Here is a 19,432-nt window from a genome sequence, read left to right on the forward strand (position 1 = left end):
GAACTACCAACAGCAGATACTTTGAAGAGGCTTGTGTAAGCACCTGACAGGCTCTCTCTTGCTATTCATGTAGTTTTAAACAACAGGCACTGAATCTCCTGGGATCCTGAGAGAAAGGACAGATGGTAGATTTCAAAGCATTTACTGTCTTCCTGTCCATTCTGCTTCGCAAAATGTTTTTGGATCGATGGAAATGAACAGTGCCAAAATACAGCCCATTAACCACACATAGATGTGCTATCATTCCTCAACTGCATCATAATGTTATAAGCGGAAATTGTTTAGGTGAAAGCAATTTTCAATTTTCTTCACACTAAAAATCTCCAAGCGGGCTGAGCATACTGCATTTAAGATGACATTATTTCATACCAGGACGAGGTGTAAAGCATGAAGGGGGGGGGGGGGGGGGGGGGGAATGAAGGAAAGATTTAATAAATTCAAAATCTTTTGTCTGATTCACACTCCAGAGCAGTAGGTGGCAGTAAAATACCAACAACATGGATGACAACCTCCGCAAAAGAAGAAGAACTGCGAAGAGTTTTATTTTGAAAATCTAACACGATTTCTGACACTATATCCTGTTAGTAGGATTTCACGGGATTGAGGAACAGCAGGCTCTGAGGAACAGGGAAGGCGTCGGTACTCAACCATACATTTCAGCATTTTCATTTTAACATGGGGGCTTGCCTGGCCTTGTGCTCTTTAGCCAGCTGTGTAAGTATCTCATATCAATATTATCGTCGACATTTACGGAAAGCTTTTCTTTGCCCTCGCCCTGTCGTTAGGCTGAACTATCGGCTGGACGTTAAGTGTCAGATAAACGTTAATTACATGACAGCTAACGTGAATGCCTTTTATGATAACTAACCAGTTAAAGTACGTTAACATCCTATTTTAGCTGCACTGTACACAAACACCGCTGCAGCGAAATGTCCGGGAAGTCGGCGACATGAATAAATAGTGAGGAAGTGTCAACAGAACGGAACAGGCCGTTTGGGTGACGTCATAACGCGTTGGCTGCGCAGGATAGTTATTGACAGTAAATGAAAGGTGTTAAACTGTGTTAAACGGTGTTAAACGGTGTTAAACTGTGTTAAACGGTGTTAAACTGTGTTAAACTGTGTTAAACGGTGTTAAACGGTGTTAAACTGTGTTAAACGGTGTTAAACTGTGGCACCGGCTTGGAGAATTTAAACAGGGCAGCCAAGTCATTATTGAACAAGGTGGAGTCTGCTTTTCCTCTGTGGAGACTAACCTTTTACAAAAGCCACGCCACAGTTATGCTCTAAATTTGATTAACAAATATAGATATAGATAGATATAGATGTATATACTGTGCATTTTATATTTAATATTTTTTTACTGTTATTTTATTGCTTTTTATTATTTGATTTGATATTTTATTATTATTTTATTGCTTTCCTGTATGCTGCTGTAGCGAAAAAAAAGTCCCCTTGGGGATTAATGAAGTAACTACCTAACCTATAACGACAGGACTGGGGGTAGTAGATTGAATTGTGAAATTGGTATGTCAGTCCGAGACGTGGGTCATCTCCCATAGATGTATTACTGGAAATTCCTTATCATGTTTAATAATTTAGTGTTTTCAGTGTGGCTATCATGCCTCAGCAGTTGGTTACATTAATTTGGTTGTTTACTGATTATTTAAGTTTGTGTCATGTCCAAAGCTTTAACTCTGTCTTTTTTTTGTTGTTGTTGTTCGTTGCCCTCCTCTCCATCACTCGCAGGCCTCCTGCCTGTGTGGCTCGGCACCATGTCTTTTGTGCGGCTGCTGTCCCTCCTCCAATAACTCCACCATCACACGGTTGGTTTTCTCCTTTTTTTTGCTGCTGGGGACCATGGTGTCCGTCATCATGATCCTTCCTGGGATGGAAACACAGCTGCGCAAAGTGAGATCAGTGTTCTTAATGCCATCACGTTATAATATGCACGGATGAAATGCATTTTGAGGATTATTTCAGATTTGTAGAACTACAGTATTACTGTGCTATACTATTTTTTCTTGTATGCTATAAGGGCATATTTTGACTAATATCTGATTGGAAGCTGGAGGTGTTTGTGATGACGTATCTAATCATCTGTTACATGTAATATTTGTACAAAAATGTCTGTTATTTTCCTCCACGTATTGTCACATATTTTCTATAGTAGATGCTTTCTGTACAGGTTAAATTGCAAGCTTTTATCTGGCTTTCTTTTGTTTCATAGATCCCAGGATTTTGCCAGGGAGGAACGTCTATACCTGGTATTGAAAACCAGGTCAACTGTGATGTCATCGTGGGCTACAAGTCTGTGTTTCGCATGTGCTTTGCCATGACCTGCTTCTTCTTTCTGTTCTCTGCCATCATGATTCGTGTCCGTAGCAGCAAAGACCCACGTGCAGCTATTCAAAATGGGTAAGAGCATAATTTGGCTTATATTGGTTCAGGGGTGGAGGAAGATTTGAAAACTATTTCTGTCCTTCGTCTGGACTGATGGCGCGCTTGTGAATGTTCATATTTTAGGTTCTGGTTCTTTAAATTTCTGATCCTGATTGGGATTACAGTGGGAGCTTTTTTCATCCCGGATGGAGCATTTGATTCTGGTAACAACATCTCTTTGTCAAATTACAATATATATACTGTATATCCCCTTTAAACGGCTTCAGAAAACTATATCCTGTTTGTGTTTCACAGTGTGGTTTTACTTTGGACTGGTGGGATCCTTCATCTTCATTCTAATCCAACTCATCCTTCTCATCGACTTTGCCCACTCCTGGAACAAGGCCTGGGTAGAAAATGCTGAAAATAGGGACAACAAGTGCTGGTTTGCAGGTACATTTACTTAAAAACAGTGATAAGCTACACATCTGAAGATGGTTTGACTTGGTAGACTAGCCTGTCACAAGTATCGACACTTTGATACCAGGTCAGTGCCTAAAAATGAAAATTCAACAGTACTTGTCAAGAAAGTACTGAATGTTGTTGTTATTGTCCAGTATCTCCAGTAAATGGCGTAGCTACTGGAGACACTGAAAACTGATCAAAGCACCTAATAGACAGGAATTCAGATCTGTACACAGAATTCACATTGAGTCTCAGTTGTTAACTTTATATTAACAAACATGTCGTTACAATTTTCACATCCTAAAATGTTACAGTTATTGTTTATGAACGGCCGCAGTTGCATTCACACACAACATTCGCAAAGGCTAACTTTAGCTTGCATAGACCACTGTAATACCTGAGCTGAGTGCTGCTCATAATGTTATCTGTGTGTGTGTGTGTGTGTGTGTGTGTGTGTGTGTGTGTGCGTGTGTGTGTGTGTGTGCGTGTTTATAAAACACTTTTATTATATTGTCACTCAAGCGTCTGCATTTTCATGTAAATTCCAGGCCTGCTGTCCTTCACTGCTCTCCATTATGCACTGGCTATCACCGCTGTGGTGCTCTTCTATGTTTACTACACACAACCGGACGACTGCACAGAGCACAAAGTCTTCATCAGCCTCAACCTTATCTTCTGCGTCATCATCTCCATTGTGTCCATCTTACCAAAGATACAGGTACAATGTGGGGATGAGTTTCTAGGTAGCAGCAACAATAAGAGATCAAGCGTGTCACCTCCAATTGTCCTTGTGATAAGTCAATATTGACAGTGATGCAATGCAGGTGATGTCACTAATATGTATTTTTCTTGGTACTGTAATATTACTTGAGCACACAGTGTTGTTTTGACTTTTTAGTGTTGAGCGTGATCCCTGAGAACACACTTGAACCGTATTCAGAGGAAAACAGAATTTTCATATTTATTTTTCACAGTGTGGACAAAGTCTTCTTTTAGCTTCAATTTTAAACAGCAGTATCTGCTGTTTCTGATTAGTATCATATTGTTTTTTTCACACTTAATAAAGCTTTTGCAATACCCAACCCGACACAGTTTAAAAATACAACCTTTGTTTCAACGCTGCTTACCATTAGTTTACATTTTGCCATTGTTACATTACAGCCAGTTAAATTCCTGTATATTTATTCTGCTAATTGCAGGAAGCTCAGCCACACTCCGGTCTGCTCCAGGCTTCGATCATCTCCCTCTACACCATGTATGTCACCTGGTCTGCAATGACTAACAATCCAAGTGAGTCTCCTGACGTCTTTATTTATACATTTTTCTTATATTATATTCATTTTTTGTGTTCATTGCTCTTATTTTTTTCTAAAATAATTCTTTTTGATCTATCTTTTTTGTATGTATACGTGTCTGTACATTTTTCTCATGTTGTGTGCACCTTCTTTGTGTTTCTATGCTGCTGTGACGACTAGATTTCCCCACTGTGGGATTAATAAAGTCTAAATCTAAATTTCACACTCTTCTTTAACTTTTGGTTGCATGCTCGGTTGTGATTATTCTCACAGTTTCCATTATATACTTGCTGTTTATCTGCTGCAGCGTTTTGATCAGGTGAGTTTTGCCTGGCGCGTTATAGAAACAAAGAGCTGTTTTTTTTTGCGAATAGTTAGCACACCTTCTGTGCCTCATTTTATGTGAACTGTCTTTCCCAAGTAAATAGCAAAAATGGGCAAAAGTGCTGTGTTACCTCTAGTTTAATCAAAACATTTAGGGATCTTAGATCCATGTACAACATGACACTAAAAATGAATTACTTGCATAGGGTTGGGTTTCACTTCCTTGGAAAGATGCACATCATGCCAAGTTTTTTTGTTTTTGTATCACTGCAGGCTCTTTTTACATTTTCCTAGAAGTTATAGACAACAGCTGCTTATTTTCTAATGCAGAGCAGGCCAACAAAAACATTGGTTATTAGGCATCAGTAACATGCAGTAGTATAAAAATGTTCCGATTGTTTTAAAATTTCAGTTTTGAAATTTAAGACGACCGTTTAAAAAGCAAAAACATTTTCACATTTAGTTAATTGTAAAAAAAAAAAAGATGAATGTATTTATTTTCATTGATTTTGATTTCTAATGTGTTGGTTATGGCGTCTTCAGTGCCATAATTGACCCAAAAATTAAAGCATTTTATTGCCATTACAGCCGAGACGAAATTGAAAGGCTTTAATATTCACGTTCTTGTCGGGTGCAAACTGGCTCACTGTAGAATAATGTATCTTTTAATAACCCTTTATAACGAGTGTAACATTTCTTAACAGCGTATCTTGTTTGTTTATATTCGATGTCCTAGATCGTAAGTGTAACCCCAGCCTGTTGACTCTCGTGTCAAATGTCAGCACCTCTGAATTATCCGGTGACAGTAACGCGGGGCAGGTGCAGTGGTGGGACGCTCAGGGCGTCGTTGGTTTGGTCATCTTCCTCTTCTGCACTCTGTATGCCAGGTAAGTCTTGCAGTACCAAAGCCACCAACATTGTGCTCTCAGTTCTGTTTAGTATTGTTTTTACTTTTCTTCAACTCACTCTGTCCGTCCCTCCCCTAGTATCCGCTCATCCAGCAACGCCCAGGTAAACAGGCTGATGCAGACAGAGGAGGGTGGAGGGTCGGGGGGAGAGGGTACGGTGGGTGAGGACGGCAAACGCCGAGCCGTCGACAATGAGGAGGAGAGAGTCACCTACAGCTACTCCTTTTTCCACTTCCACCTCTGTCTGGCGTCCCTGTACATCATGATGACTCTCACCAACTGGTACCAGTAAGTATCTTTCGCCAGCAGACTGACAGATGTGCAAGAAGGGGTCAGAATGTTATACAACTCGACATGTGACGAGGTTGTCACAATCATGAAGTTTGAGATCACGATTAATTGTTATACAAAGATATACGACAAGAACTTGTCTTTTTCTGTTCATTTTACTTGGACCGCCTCCGTTTTGCTGCAAATCCGACAATTGCCTCCGTATTGGGCTCAACTATTTTATTTGGCTTAAAACCAAAATACGAAAGTACGACATTTGCCCCCCATGAATTACCCACCATTCATCTGCACGTAAGCAAGGCACAATTAAACTTGAGCTCCTCAGTGACCAACTAATAAAATGGTGGTTGAATTGCACAACTTCTTGTTGTGATGATCAGAGATATTTCCCTCTGAAAAAGCCAAATAAACAAAAAGCAAAGAATTACACACGTCTGTTTGATGCTGATGTCAAAAGGTCCGAGATCTGCAATTTTCAGTCACTGTTGCTCAGTCGCTGTAGGGCCGCAGTACAGCCACCAGAGGGATCACTACTTCACCTTAAAGTTCTTCATCCTCGGAGCACAGACTGTCGGTTCATAAAATCACCCCAGTTTAGAAGAAACTCACCCTCAGTCCTTTTTCCTGAATATTCTTTGAACTTAAATGAAGTATAGATTTCATTGCAGGTTTAGTTGGTGTTAACTACATTGCACTTTTCCCTGCGTGTTCTCCCTCAGACCAGACACCAACACCCAGGCCATGCAGAGCACGATGCCAGCCGTGTGGGTGAAGATGAGCTCCAGCTGGCTCGGCCTCGGCCTCTACCTCTGGACCCTCGTCGCCCCTTTCATGTTCCCTGACAGGGATTTCAACTGAACACGCCACGTCTTTTGGTTGTACTTTTGTTTTCTTGCCTAGTGTACAATGAAGTTTGAAGGATGCTACAAAAGGAATTACAAAGGATGCTTAAGAGAAAGTTAATTTCTTTTTAGTCATGTTTTCAATAATTGCCTCTGAAATTTTTGTGTTTGTGCTGTTTTATTCCTTTCAGCTGGTTTATTATTTCATACATCTGTAATAATCATTACAGATGTATGAAAGATGAAGCTGTTTTTTTTTTTTTTTTTTTTTTTTTTGGTGAGTCTAGTTGATGAAGAAGTTATTTTATTTGCCAATGACTCAGTGATAGGCCACCCCGTACCTTCTGTGGTGTGATTGTATAACTCCATTATCTTTGTGCTGAATCATAGTTACTGGAGTATCATAAAGACTAAGCAACATGGCACTTTCTCAATACCTCAGATGTTTCAGTTTCAGATTCCCTTTTAAAGGCCTTTCAGATGACATCACTCGGATTGGCCCGGTCTGGAATACCCCTGATTAGCTGGACTCCTTTACTGAAGGAGGGGAGCCCCGCTCGGGAGCCCCAGACTGATGCGAGTGTGAGCGCTAGATAGGACTAGTATGGCACGCCCTATAGATCATAACCGGGCTTCCCTGTTGCTGCTCGGCTGTTTTCATGTCCACGTCATTGCACCATGAGCCAGAGAATCCTCACAGACAGCTAGACTAATCTCAGCACTTCCTTGTCTACTCCAACCCGAGGTAATTTATCTCTGGTGCTAAGCTTTTCTATGTCTGACTGTGTTTGGCCTTGGACAGCCACGGGCAACAATCTGTAGCAGTCTGCTTGCAGCAGGGTGACATGTATTGATCCATAGCAGTCAGCTTCATGCAATTTGCAGTGGTACGGTTCAGTAGGTGAGAGGATGAACTCTACACCACCTGTGTTCTTACAAATGCCATTATTCTCAGAGGGTTGCAGAGTGAGGTATTGAGTTAAAAGGGATTTTAAAATTCTGTAATGTACAAAACAAAATGATGCATTTCAGAAATGATGACTTGCTGTTAAATGGTATTGACTTTCATAGTGATTTGATGGTTGTAATGGTGGTACAGTACTTATGCATTATATGGTGGTTACCTCAATTTCAATATAACTGGAATGAGTGTTTTTTTTTGGTACAGTCCTGAGAAGATTTTCTGTTAACTCTTTTCTCAAATTTCAATGGGCACACATGAATCGGACATCCTGTTTCTGTGGCTGCTTCTGAGTATTGTGAAGGATGTTTTTCAAAGTATTGTGATAAATTTAAATCTTTTTTTCTTTTTTTAAACATTGTTTGTACAATTAATCCCACTAAGGAGATTATTTGCTGGTCTTAGATCATCATGTCATATTTCATAACACTAACAAGTGCCTTTTTGTAGTCTTGCATTTCAAAACAAATGTATCACTAATGCTGATGTGGTTATTACACCTCGCCATATATTGTGGTGAGTCAGTCATTGCATGCCGTAAGGCACTGGTCTATGCTATGAATTAATATTGTAATTAATAAATAAACTCAGTTTTTAATAAAGTTGGAAACTCTCTCTCACTCTTTGTTTTGGTGGAGCCTCAATGGAAGCGCTGCAGTTGTGTCCTCTAAAATGAACGAATCACAACTATTAACTTTGAGTGAAAAAAAAAAAAGAAACATTTTAGGGGTGGTACATCTGATGATTTTTTTTTTTTTACCGTTGATTTACTGAGGTACAATAATAATGCATATGGAAACACTTAGGGAATCCTGTGAATGTTGTTTGTACAAAAGATATCCTTATCTCTAATGGGTGACCAGGGCGAAGGTGGTCTGATAGCACTTTCTTTTCTGTACATCACTTCATAGATTGAAGTAGTGAGGCACCGGAGTTGGGGGCTGAGGCGGAGCTCGTAGAAACAGGACAGGATGTTCTGTACTCTGGGTGAAGCATCACGTATAGAGGAAACTCAAACACAAGCAAATTGTATGGTTGACATTGTTTTTTTCTGTCCAGCAGTTGTGTGACTGGTGACACACGTGAGCCATTGATGTCTTGACCCTTTCTTGATTGATTAGTTATCTTCCTGAAGTAGGTCCAAAGCTAAACTAAAAGTGCCCGACTTTATATAAAAGATTGTGTAGTGCTGACCGTGTTTTTCCTTCCAGTAAAGCACTAAACGTGAGTGAGCCGTCCTCTCTGCTGGTTCAGAGACGGAGCAGTGAGTGCGGTCGCGCGCAGCCTCTGCTGTGTTATTTCCTACTTGCCCGGCTGGTAGGCAGGACATGTTGGTTTTGGCTGCTGCTGTCACTCATTCCATTTGGCGCTGTGTGGAAATGCTCAGGACACACTACCTCCTGTGGACTTCCACCCTCTAACAACACCACCCCCTCGTTCAGCGTTATCCATTACAATCCTGAGGTGATGACTTCTGTCACAGTCTAGTTGTGGGACTGAAATTTAAGGTCTTACAAATTAAATAGAGTAAAGAAACACTGTTGGGCAGACAAACAAACAAACAAAAAAACTATTAGAGTGAAGGAAAAAAAAACTGATCTATAAACTCTGTAATTAGGAACGCACATCAAATTTACAATATAAGCAAAACAACAAAACACCTCGCATCACATAACTGCTGCATCAAGGACAGCTGATCCAGCATGAGTTTGTGTGCTGCAGACAAAAGTACACTCCTATGTGGTTCTTCTTCACCATCGGAAAATAATATTAAAATGATACTGTTTAAATATCCTGTTTGAACTCACATATTTGAAAAGTTAATACTTAAGCACTAATGCAAACTGAGTAAAAACTAGATCCATGGACACAACATGAATAAATGCTCTGTTTTCCTGCACTTGACTTGTAGTGTAATGCTGATGTGCATGAATGTTTTGCAGAGTAGCAGTCCTCTTGCTTTTTGCAGTGGTGTGTGGCACACTAGCCTGACACATAACTTCACTTCATGGAACAGACACACAGAAGAGGATGCCTGCCGAGTCTTGTGCAACAGGACATTTTGTAGTAAACTCAAACCGATAGATGTGATGTCATTTCTCTTACAGGAGAAGATATGCAGCATCTCAAAAACTGCCCTGACTCTTATAAACTTTATATTTCTTTATGTTTCAAGTATTTATAGTTGAAAAAAAGCCTACCAGGTGGAGTTTCATGAAACCAAAGCACTTTTTACTCTCTACTTTTCTCCAACTGCTCCCATCTGAAATTTAACAGCTTCTGAACACAGTCAACAGCATCTGAGAACAAAATGATATAAGCATTATACATTGCACTTTTATTTCCCCTGTTATCATCAGATGTACAAATGTGAACTAGTTTTTTTTTTTTTTCCCCAGGATAGATTGAAGACACTCTCCATCTTTGGCCATTGGCTCCAGTGTCATAAATCACACCTTAATTTCCATCATGTTATCATCATGCAATTTGTTGCTGTAATAAGAGATCAGAGGCTGTAATGTGGTGATTATGAGCCACTTAGTGCAGCTCTGCAGCCATGCTTGGTGAGCCATCCTGGGATTTTTAATTGCAGATTGACTGAGACAATGGTTATCACTTGCAGTGTTAGCCCTGACCTTAATCTCCATTTCCACTTTCCCACATTAGTTTGGAAATGTCAGCGTTTAGCTGCATTTTGCATTCACTTGTCAAGAATAAGGTCATCCTCTGCAGTAAAACACAGATCATCACAATATTCCAGCTCTGCTTCAGAGTTCATTATTACAACAAATGAGCTGTGAATAGTACAACGCTGCTGATGCTGACCACCTCTTTTGACACAGTGACTGGAAATGCCTGTCTGAGGTGGAATTGGGTTTTAAGGGTGGAATCCAGGCCCATTAAATTATGTGTTGCATGCAAGGGAGCTAATTGAGGCCCTGCTGGCATACTGCATGTGCACTGGAAACATTTACCCAACATTAAACCCCAATTAGGCTTTTCAGGATGGGAAACTTGTTGCTGGATGATGGGAAGTGAAAATTCTGAAGCCTGACAGATTCACGGTGTAGTTTCTCTCCAGTAATGGGATAGATCTTCTTGTTTCTAATAAACGGATGAACTTCTTCTGAACTTCTACATTGTCAGAGTACCCAGGCTGCGGTGCAATGCCTTCACTCTGTCCTAAACTACCAGTCTGAAAGTCTGATTGTGTTTGTGTGTGTGTGTTGAGCTCTCCTGTGCGCATGCTCCCCCCCAGCTCAGAGGAGCAGCTAATGCAGTTATATAACAGTCAGTGCAGCCGGCGTCTGCTGTGAGCCAAATGCCAGGCCAGTCTGGTTACATAAGCCTGTCAGAGTCATATTGTAGCAGTACGGAGCGCTCACACCACAGCATGTCCCTGCACTTCTCTCACCATCTCCTGCTCTGTCTCTCACTTCCTCCCACTGTCTTTCTTTGCTCTTTATTCCTCTCCTCTTTTTCAACACCTCTCCTCACCACCCTCCCCTCCCACTTTTGCTTTCCTTTCGTTTCCTTCCTTTTCCTCTCTGCTGCAGCGCTGCTCTCAACACAGAGAACAAAGAGTTAGCGTACTGTATGCAGATGCACAGACAGCTCTGAAAATATGAAACACAAAAGAGTTCCCTGTGCTCAAATGCAGAAGACATGATATGTGACTTATTCTACATCAGTTTCTCCTCTACTACGCATCACATGACAAGTGTACCTCAGTTATTGGATGTTATGATATCTGGGAGCAGCTTTATTCGTTCATGGGCTACTTGTACACCAGGACAGTGATGCTGGGTTTAAAGAGAAGGTGTACTGCCAGCCACCACCACCTGTGCGCACTGATGGTCAGCTGGCCTTTAGAGCTCCATTTGATCTACAAGGGACACCAAAGCGTGCTACAGTCAGATCTGTGTCTGTCAGTGACCTTTACTGTAGCCGATCCTCTTCACTCTCCCACTCGGGGTTCCTCAGGTGTGAGGAGGTCAGACAGACAGGGTCACGAGATCAGCAGGAAATGCACTCAGAGCAGAAGTGTGCCAAATGACTGCAAAAGTGCCACTGGCCCTTTAAGAGTTCACACTGTCATACAGGATAAGTTAATTGATTTGTGGCCTCATATAATGACATTCATAACATCTTTATTCAGTCTATGGGGTGATGGCAGCACTACTTCAGGTAGACTATTAATTTGTGTGGTGTAGGAGGGACGTGTGTGTGTATGTGTGAGGTGGAAATGAAATAGGCTGTTGCTGAATCAATAAGAAATCTGAAGACGCACAGGTCGGGAGCGCACGCCTGACACAATCAGTCACCAAAACTCATATTGTCATTGCATGAGGCTGTCTGGCTAATTAGAATGAATAGCATTAACCAGGGGGCTGCCCCTTTCGACCAATGGCATTCTCCGCCACCTCATGATTATTGACGCGGCGGGCCCGGCGCGCCAGCCCACTGGTGGAGGCTGACAGGAGGGCGACGCCCACTGGACCTGCCGTGCGGGGTGGTGCGGAGCCGCGGAGTGTGGTTTGCGTAGGGCGAGATGTTGTTTTGTTGTGGCGATCAGCTGAATGTGGCATCGCTGTCCGGTCTGACACAGCAGTGGGAAGCACAACGAACCCCTCCGGCTCTCCCGCCACAGAAACGCGGGCATAGCGCAGCTGTATCCAGCGCATCGCAATCCAGGAAATGCGGACTTCTGGCCCTTTCGCTACGGGATAAATGGCTGCAGCGCCCGCACTGTAGCAAGCTGGTAAATATTACCCGAAATCTTATTGCCTGTTTGTTACTTAGTTTCGCTTGTGTTGCGGTGGTTGTCAGAGAGAGGAGTGATAGCCTACGGTGGGAAGTTGAGAGTAGATCCCACCCGTATTTCCACAGCCTTGAAGTTGAGTTGCCTGGATTTAGGCTACGTGTTGTAATGCTGAATGATTAAAGACGTGTTGCATGCAGTGGACCTCGGCAGCAGTCAGGTCAGGGGGATTTTGGGCACGCCAAACTACAGTGCGCGCAGCACTTTGAGCTGAAGTAGCGGCGGGGGCGCTGTACATCCAGCTGACAGCATACAGTACATGATTCGTCACGTACCTTCCTTACTTCACCCCGTTTATCCTTATTAACAAACCAGGTCAGGCGAGCAACAGCGGTGACTGACACACGCACGAATAAGAGATTCACGATCAAGACCGTGAAGTTATTTGTAATGGGCTGCACCAACATTTGCCAGATTTCTACAGGATGACATCATGCTTTTGTACTCTCTTGATTCGCTGTGATATGATAGATGAGTTGACCAAAAACAGGTTTATTTTCGCAGCTGTTCCCTGTGTTTCAAATTAAGTCCTTCTATTATTTAGTTTTATTGTTCCCACATAGGGTTCACCTTTACACTGCAAGGTACACTGCATACTGAAACAGTGAGCGACTGTGCCACTGTTGTCTCACTTGTTTATTATGCAAAATAGTCTTTTACATATGAACCCAGGAAGTAACAGTCATCTTGAGTATTCAACAGTCATGTTTTATCTATCTATCTATCTCTATCTATATCTATCTATCTATCTATCTATCTATCTATCTATCTCTATCTATCTATCTATCTATCTATCTATCTATCTATCTATCTATCTATCTATCTATCTACCTATCTATCTATAATTAGAAGTTTTACATGAGGCAGTCTTTTGCATCTCTTCTCAGGAAGTCAGGTTTGGATAGCACTTGAAATGACTGACTCAGTCTGTTGATGAAGACCACAGGTTATGCATGCTGGAAGCTCTTAAACCAGGTGCTGCACATTTTTTATAGAAGAGGAAATTCCTCATCAATGGAACCAGAGGAATGTGGATGTTAACAAAAAAAACAATAGCACTACTAAAGCTGCAGTGTCCTTCTTGGTCCTTACAACACAAAAACCCAGTAAGGTGTCGGTCCATGGCGGTGAAGTTGGATATATGGAGAGGGGCCAATATGCAATTATTTCTTATTGAATCAGCACAAAGTGGCAGTGCTCCACTCCTGCCTGGATCAAGACCACTTGTGGTGCTGGCTGAAGAAAAGGCGCTAGCTCAGCAGGCACCGAAGGAGAGCACTGCTCCATTTCCTTCCAAAGTTCTAAGATTGTTTGACATCGTGAAGCTTTTATTTGAAAAATACCTGTGCCTAGAGATTACTGACATTTTTTTTTAAAACCTGGAGGGGGATAACAGCTGCGAGTCAAGCTCACTCTTATGTTTTTATATTGCTGTAACTTGGCTGAAATGTCAGAGGGTGGCTTGTTAAGAATAATTACTGTGTTTTAAAGCTGGAAGTGAATGTGCTCTTATCCGTATAACTGCTTTTATACCTACCATTCAACATTTTACTGGTGCCAATTCATTACAAAAAGCTCTGGTATTCAGTATCGTAACTGTAGATTTGTGCAATGAGTTTGCTCTGGTACAATAAAAGGGCAACATAACTCTGTCAGCAGTAACACTGATCACTGAAGACCTCAGTCAGTTAGTTAGACAGGTTTGTGTGTGGCTATATCTCTCCCTGGCACAAGTAAAGCTGGAGATGGAAACAGGCCATGTTTTTTTTGCCAATTAACACAGAAGCACTCAACACCTCATATACTGCATCTCTGCTTTCACACGCGCACACAGACCCACACTCACCTGGCATACGCTCTCTGCTTCTCCAGCTCTCACCCACTGAGTCAGCCTTGCAGGTGGCGACATGTTGATTTAAATGCATGAAATGCCATCGGCACCAAGGGGGTCATGCGGAGCTCCTGCTCAGATCTTCAGACACAACTCCTACAGATAACAAGGTTTGATAACCACGGCAATGCTGGAGCAAAGGATCAGGGGATCAGCTGTTTTTTTCTACTGCAAGACTGACAGTTTAGTCTGAACCCTTGATACGAAATGTTTAGGTGTTACGTGGACGTGGGATACCGAACTGTACAAGCGGATTAGTTCGCAGTCTGTTCGGCTTCATGCTCCACTGTTAGCTTTACAGATTACGCAAAGTATTAAATTGCATGTATGAGCATGTTTAAGTTTTGTTTTCTTTGGGAGAAGGTTAGTTCTAGTTAGTTAGCTCTTATCATGCAAAACAAAAATTAATTAACACATCGACACACCCAGGCTGTAAAATCTTTGTGGCTGGTGGACACAACCTTTTCACATCCCTGCTGCTGGGCATTAATCCTGTTCTCTGAAGCACCGGAGAAGAATAGAGCCACTGTAGTGCTGGGAGACCGGAGTGAACCAGGAACAAGACCTTGGATACACGCTCGTGCAAGCACACAGTGCAAAATGGAGGCCAGGACTGCCAGTCTGGCAGCATCACAAATGCTCCACCAGCCTAATAATTTTATTGCAGGCATTCAGTTGTATTATAATGTAGCACATTCTGAACAGACCTTTTATCTTATTATTATCGTTATACAATCTTGTGGCTTCATCTCAGTGGCTCTGCTTTTGTATCTTTTGGGTCACTGCGTGTGTATGTGTATGTGTTTTGTAGATACAGTTGTCTATCAGTATCTGGCCTCCACTCGGCCTCTTGCCCAGGCCAGTGTGTTGGCTGCCCCTTCAAATGCAGATAGAGTTTCCTTCTGCTTGCCAGGGAGCAGAGTCTCTTCTGTAGATGTGTGTTAGTGTGGCTCCCGTGCATGTTCGCCCAGGTTATGTAATGTGGCCGATGATGTGCACGTACAGCCAGGCAGGCAGCGCAGGTTCCGCTGGAACAGAGGGGTAACTCATTCAAACAGTCCCCTCATAAGAATTAATCATTACCTACTTTGGCGCAGTTGTATAGCCAAGTGGAATGTTAAAGGGTTTGCTGTTTGTAATGGCAATGCTCCCTCAAAAATAGGCCGCAACTTTATTACATCACAACAACTCCCAACTTTCTGTCGGGTCATATGCTATGCCATCCTCACTAGATTTATATTTTCTATTGTTCTCTTCTGTATATATTGTAATCTATCTGTTTTCTGCTTTTATCAACAATGAGGGCATTTTTGTGCACTTTTCCACAGTGGCCTGCATTGTGCAATAGTTATTGTTGTAGTGTGATTGTAAGCTTCTGTGCTGCACACCACAGGTATGTCTGGGAAGGGGTTGACCCGGATGTCACTGGTAGGGTGGGGAGAGGCTGATAACTGAAAGAAAAAAACACACACACACACACACACACACACACACACACACACACACATATAGTGCAGTTATAGCTTTTCAATTAGCGAATATCCACATTTAGAGTTAAATGTCACTTCTTTTCAGGCATAGTCCTGTAAGGTCTTGTGTTGCGATGTGAGCCTCGTGTGTGTATAGATCAATGATGCAGGCGAGGTATTACATTTCACGACCAGATATCTCTTCCAAATCTTTCGCTTTCTCTGACTGAGTCCCAAGACACCCCGCTGACCACACCCCTCAGCCCATAATGCATCTGCACAGATCACAATCTCCAAACGTCTGTTCACCACACTTATCTGTGTTCATTAAATAACACCTGCAAAGATAACTGGTGCCAGTCTTGTGACAGTACAGAGTCTACAGATATGCATATATACTGTGTGTGTGAAGGAGGAGAGGAAGAGACAGTACAGGAACTTTCCTAATGATATATCTCCTCTCCTCTCCTCTCCTCTCCTCTCCTCTCCTCTCCTCTCCTCTCCTCTCCTCTCCTCTCCTCTCCTCCTTTGCCTCACTGTGTAAGTCATCCCTGCAGTAACAGCTAATGGGGATTCGAGGGGATTTCTGCTTTGTGGGTGGGTAAGAGGGCTTTGGTGGTGGTGGTGGGGGGGGGGGGGGGGGGGGGACCCTTCCAACCCTTCCGTGAATCTGCCGAGCAAATCAAGGCAGCAGGCAATGCTCCAGCACAATCCTCCCCAGCCATGTCACTGTCACTGAAGCAGAGAGGTTGAACTAACCCCCCGACTCTTTCCTTTAGCTGTCTTTAAAAGCCCTGTGAAATCTGTAGAGCCGCCTTCAGTAGGATCCAGATTTGTTTTGTCTGTCTCATGGTGCTGTCAGCTTGCTATGTACCATGTTCAGCCTTGAGGAACACTCTCTTACCTGGCGTGCCTTCATGCTATGAAGTATGTTGGCTTGTGGGGAGCTCTGGGGTATCCTCCTCTTTATGTTTTGGGTCCATACGCTGCAGTATTATCCTATAAATATAAATAATTGAATCGCAAAATGGTTTATACATGTTCTGAGTGTTGCACACATGCATGTGTATTTGTTATTTACCACAGAGTCTCTGGGGGCAAGCTGTTCCTTGGCATTGTCAGGTAAGGTCATATAAAGAACACCTCATTTTAGATGCTGTTAATTATGCAGGAGTGTGGTCGACTGCCATCAGTTGGGAAGGTCATTTGCTCCTCACCCCAAGAAAGGGCACAAAACTACAGATTTTGGTCTGTGTGTGTTTTGTGTTAGCAGGAGAGAACTGTTCATTTTTGTTGTGGATTTGCGATGCGTACTGATGCTGCGCTCGCATACTGTTTGAGGTTAAAACTACCTTTAAAAGAGTTCAAGTTTTTGCAGTTGTCTTCCGTTTGATGTCAGTTCACCCTGCAAATGAGGCTGTATTTACACAAGATGTGTTTTTGTACACTCTCTGCATGTTTATATATATTCTGTAACTGTTTATCTGTAGCCTACAATGTTTTTGCTGATGCCTCCATATTGCAGCCTCTAAGCGAGGGCGTCTGTTTCACCTAATTGAAGGTCAATATTTGCATGAGCATTCCTACAGATAACTTTCCTGGCTTGATCTAGACAGAAAACTGGCTGCCACTGTACTTCCATAAAATCAGAGTGCCTGTCATATTGGTCTAGCGCCACCAGACCTGTCTCTCTACACTGTATTTGTACTGTGCCTAAGCAAGAAAACAGTCTTTCATTGCAATTATTGCAACAGTTAGTAAAAAAAAAAAAAAAAAAAAAAAAAAGATTCCTCCAGGTTGTTTGATTTTGTGAAATCAGTCTGAATTATCTGGGGAGGGCCTAAACTTTGCAAAGCTCACCAGTTGTCTTGCTAAATATTTCTGGGGAATGAGTCTGAGAAACATTTTGCACATGGCTAATTAAATTCAGCAAACATGTGGAAATGTCCCTGTTTGATAGTACATTTTCAAATTGTATTACCAAGACAAGGACTTGGAAAGCAGCAAATATGACTGGAAGAGAGAAAAGACAAAAAGCAGAGTGAAATACTCGGGCTAATTCCAGTAGTCCACATCTTTTAGTCAGTCTAGTCGGAGTGACTGACCTGCGTCTAGAGCTGAAACAACTAGTCGAATAATCAAAAAGTAAATGGTAACTACTCTGGTTGTTGATTAATCATCTCATTTATCAAGCAAACTGTTTTGCAAACTACGCTTCCCCGTTTTAGAATTGTGTGTTTATTTTTTCTACTATAGGTATAAACTGATGTCCATCCATCTGTGTACAATGTGACACACCAGTATAACTTTGACAACATGCTCGTGTTTATAAGTCATCATTGTAAATATCCAGTCTGTAATTTGTGTAATTTGGTACTTAATTTCGGTTTCGGTCAGATAAGAACAGACACCAGTGGTGTATTGAAAAATATAAAACTTGAAAGTAGTCAGTAAAAGTGTAAAGTACATTATGTTTTGTTAAAGGAATTATATGTTTTCTTACAATTTTGTTTCATTTTTGTAGCCTTGATCGTTGATTCTATCAAATACATCAACATTAAATATCAAAGTCAGGTGAAGCTCTGAAGTAAGTCCACATGGGCAACAAACCCATGTTTTTCCAAATTTATTTGAAGAGGAAAACAAAGGCAAAAATAGTAAACATTCCCCACACTGTTCTTTGGAAGCATTTATCACAGTTTCACAGAAGAATTATTCGTGACATTACAGGTGTTCTCCCTTTTGGTTGTGCCTCCAAATAAAGTGGCAGCTTGTCAGGCACATCGATCGGCTTGTTAACAACCTGATTGTCGGTTGTAAACTCGGCTCTTGTTTGTCACCTTATTTTTAGGAACAGAACGCTGCAGAGTTGCTGTTGGTTTGGTCCTTGAAACTAAGGTGACAAAGTGACAAAAAAACAAAAACTGTCTGCACTCCTACTGTATTACTGGTTTTAATATTAGTTTATCATTATGTTTTCCTGTGTCTGGATTTAAGATGGAACCTGTGTTTATTTTGGTGCCTGTCCAAATAGTCAAATAATCCTCCAGCCTCACACGCAAACAAAAGACACAGCTGTAGGTGAATCATCTCCACAATGCACTGCATTGAGTGTGTGTACTGTGAGTGTGCTGCTCAGCATGAATCCGTCTGTTAGAGAAGGTATGGATGACATTCTGTCACACTGTAGCTTCAACATCTCTTTCTTTTTACAATGCAGCGCTTATCTCCATGATCACATGGTATTTTTGAACAACATCGTCTGTGCCACGCTTTCTCGAGAAACTTGTGCACCCCATGAAGGGATCCCACCTTCCCACCCTCCCGCTTCTCGCCAGAGCAAAACCCCAGAGCTGCTGACACAGACTAATTGAGAAAGTAAACAGATGAGGAAAAAAACAACCTTGTGCCGCTCATGATAGGGCTACATGTTTATCTTCTGCTGCTGGATGTTAGAGCCAAGGTTTTCATCACCTTTCGGGGAGCCAAGATGGATGAGATGGGGAGGGTTGTGGTTGAAGTTGAGGAAAAAAGCAGAGTGAAGGTAAATAGTTGAGGCCAACACGTGAAACGCTGCATCCATCTTCCTATCCATCCATCTAACCGTTCCGTACCGTCCTATCCTGTGCTGGGTTAAATGATCTGGAGCATGCCGTAGCACATATTCAGTTAGAGGCACATAATATAAAAATGTAATTACCTGTGTATTGTAAATCATGTTATAATTTAGGATTTGCAGCCCGAACAAAAAGGACTGTAACAGACATGGGAGCATTTGTTTTG

The 19,432-nt window shown here is 41.9% G+C and overlaps 2 protein-coding genes across 2 annotated transcripts in view; both read left to right on the plus strand.

Moving 5' to 3' along the window:
• The first annotated feature begins 580 nt into the window (after positions 1 to 580).
• On the plus strand, positions 581 to 8,069 carry serinc2l (serine incorporator 2, like). The gene is made up of 10 exons (XM_069143108.1): positions 581 to 714; positions 1,749 to 1,910; positions 2,230 to 2,417; positions 2,526 to 2,605; positions 2,697 to 2,834; positions 3,395 to 3,564; positions 4,046 to 4,136; positions 5,202 to 5,352; positions 5,452 to 5,661; positions 6,384 to 8,069. The coding sequence occupies exons 1-10, from the start codon at positions 676 to 678 to the stop codon at positions 6,520 to 6,522; spliced, it is 1,368 nt and encodes a 455-aa protein (XP_068999209.1). The 5' UTR covers positions 581 to 675; the 3' UTR covers positions 6,523 to 8,069.
• A 3,915-nt stretch (positions 8,070 to 11,984) lies between these two features.
• Positions 11,985 to 19,432, plus strand: part of LOC138194405 (transcription factor HIVEP3) — a 40,687-nt gene continuing 33,239 nt past the window's right edge. The window contains 1 exon segment of the mRNA XM_069143109.1: positions 11,985 to 12,229. The gene's annotated coding sequence lies outside the window, so the exon portion shown is untranslated.

Source organism: Embiotoca jacksoni, unplaced genomic scaffold, assembly GCF_022577435.1.
Source record: "Embiotoca jacksoni isolate LCO1_2020_lvr unplaced genomic scaffold, fEmbJac1.0.p SCAF_11, whole genome shotgun sequence".
Lineage (NCBI taxonomy): Eukaryota > Metazoa > Chordata > Actinopteri > Embiotocidae > Embiotoca > Embiotoca jacksoni.

Excerpts from the sequence above, each read along its gene's own strand:
- serinc2l (XM_069143108.1), top strand. The coding sequence starts at position 676 with ATGGGGGCTTGCCTGGCCTTGTGCTCTTTAGCCAGCTGT. Across the intron at positions 2,835-3,394 it reads CAACAAGTGCTGGTTTGCAG|GCCTGCTGTCCTTCACTGCT; the intron begins GTACATTTACTT and ends TGTAAATTCCAG. Across the intron at positions 4,137-5,201 it reads TGCAATGACTAACAATCCAA|ATCGTAAGTGTAACCCCAGC; the intron begins GTGAGTCTCCTG and ends TCGATGTCCTAG.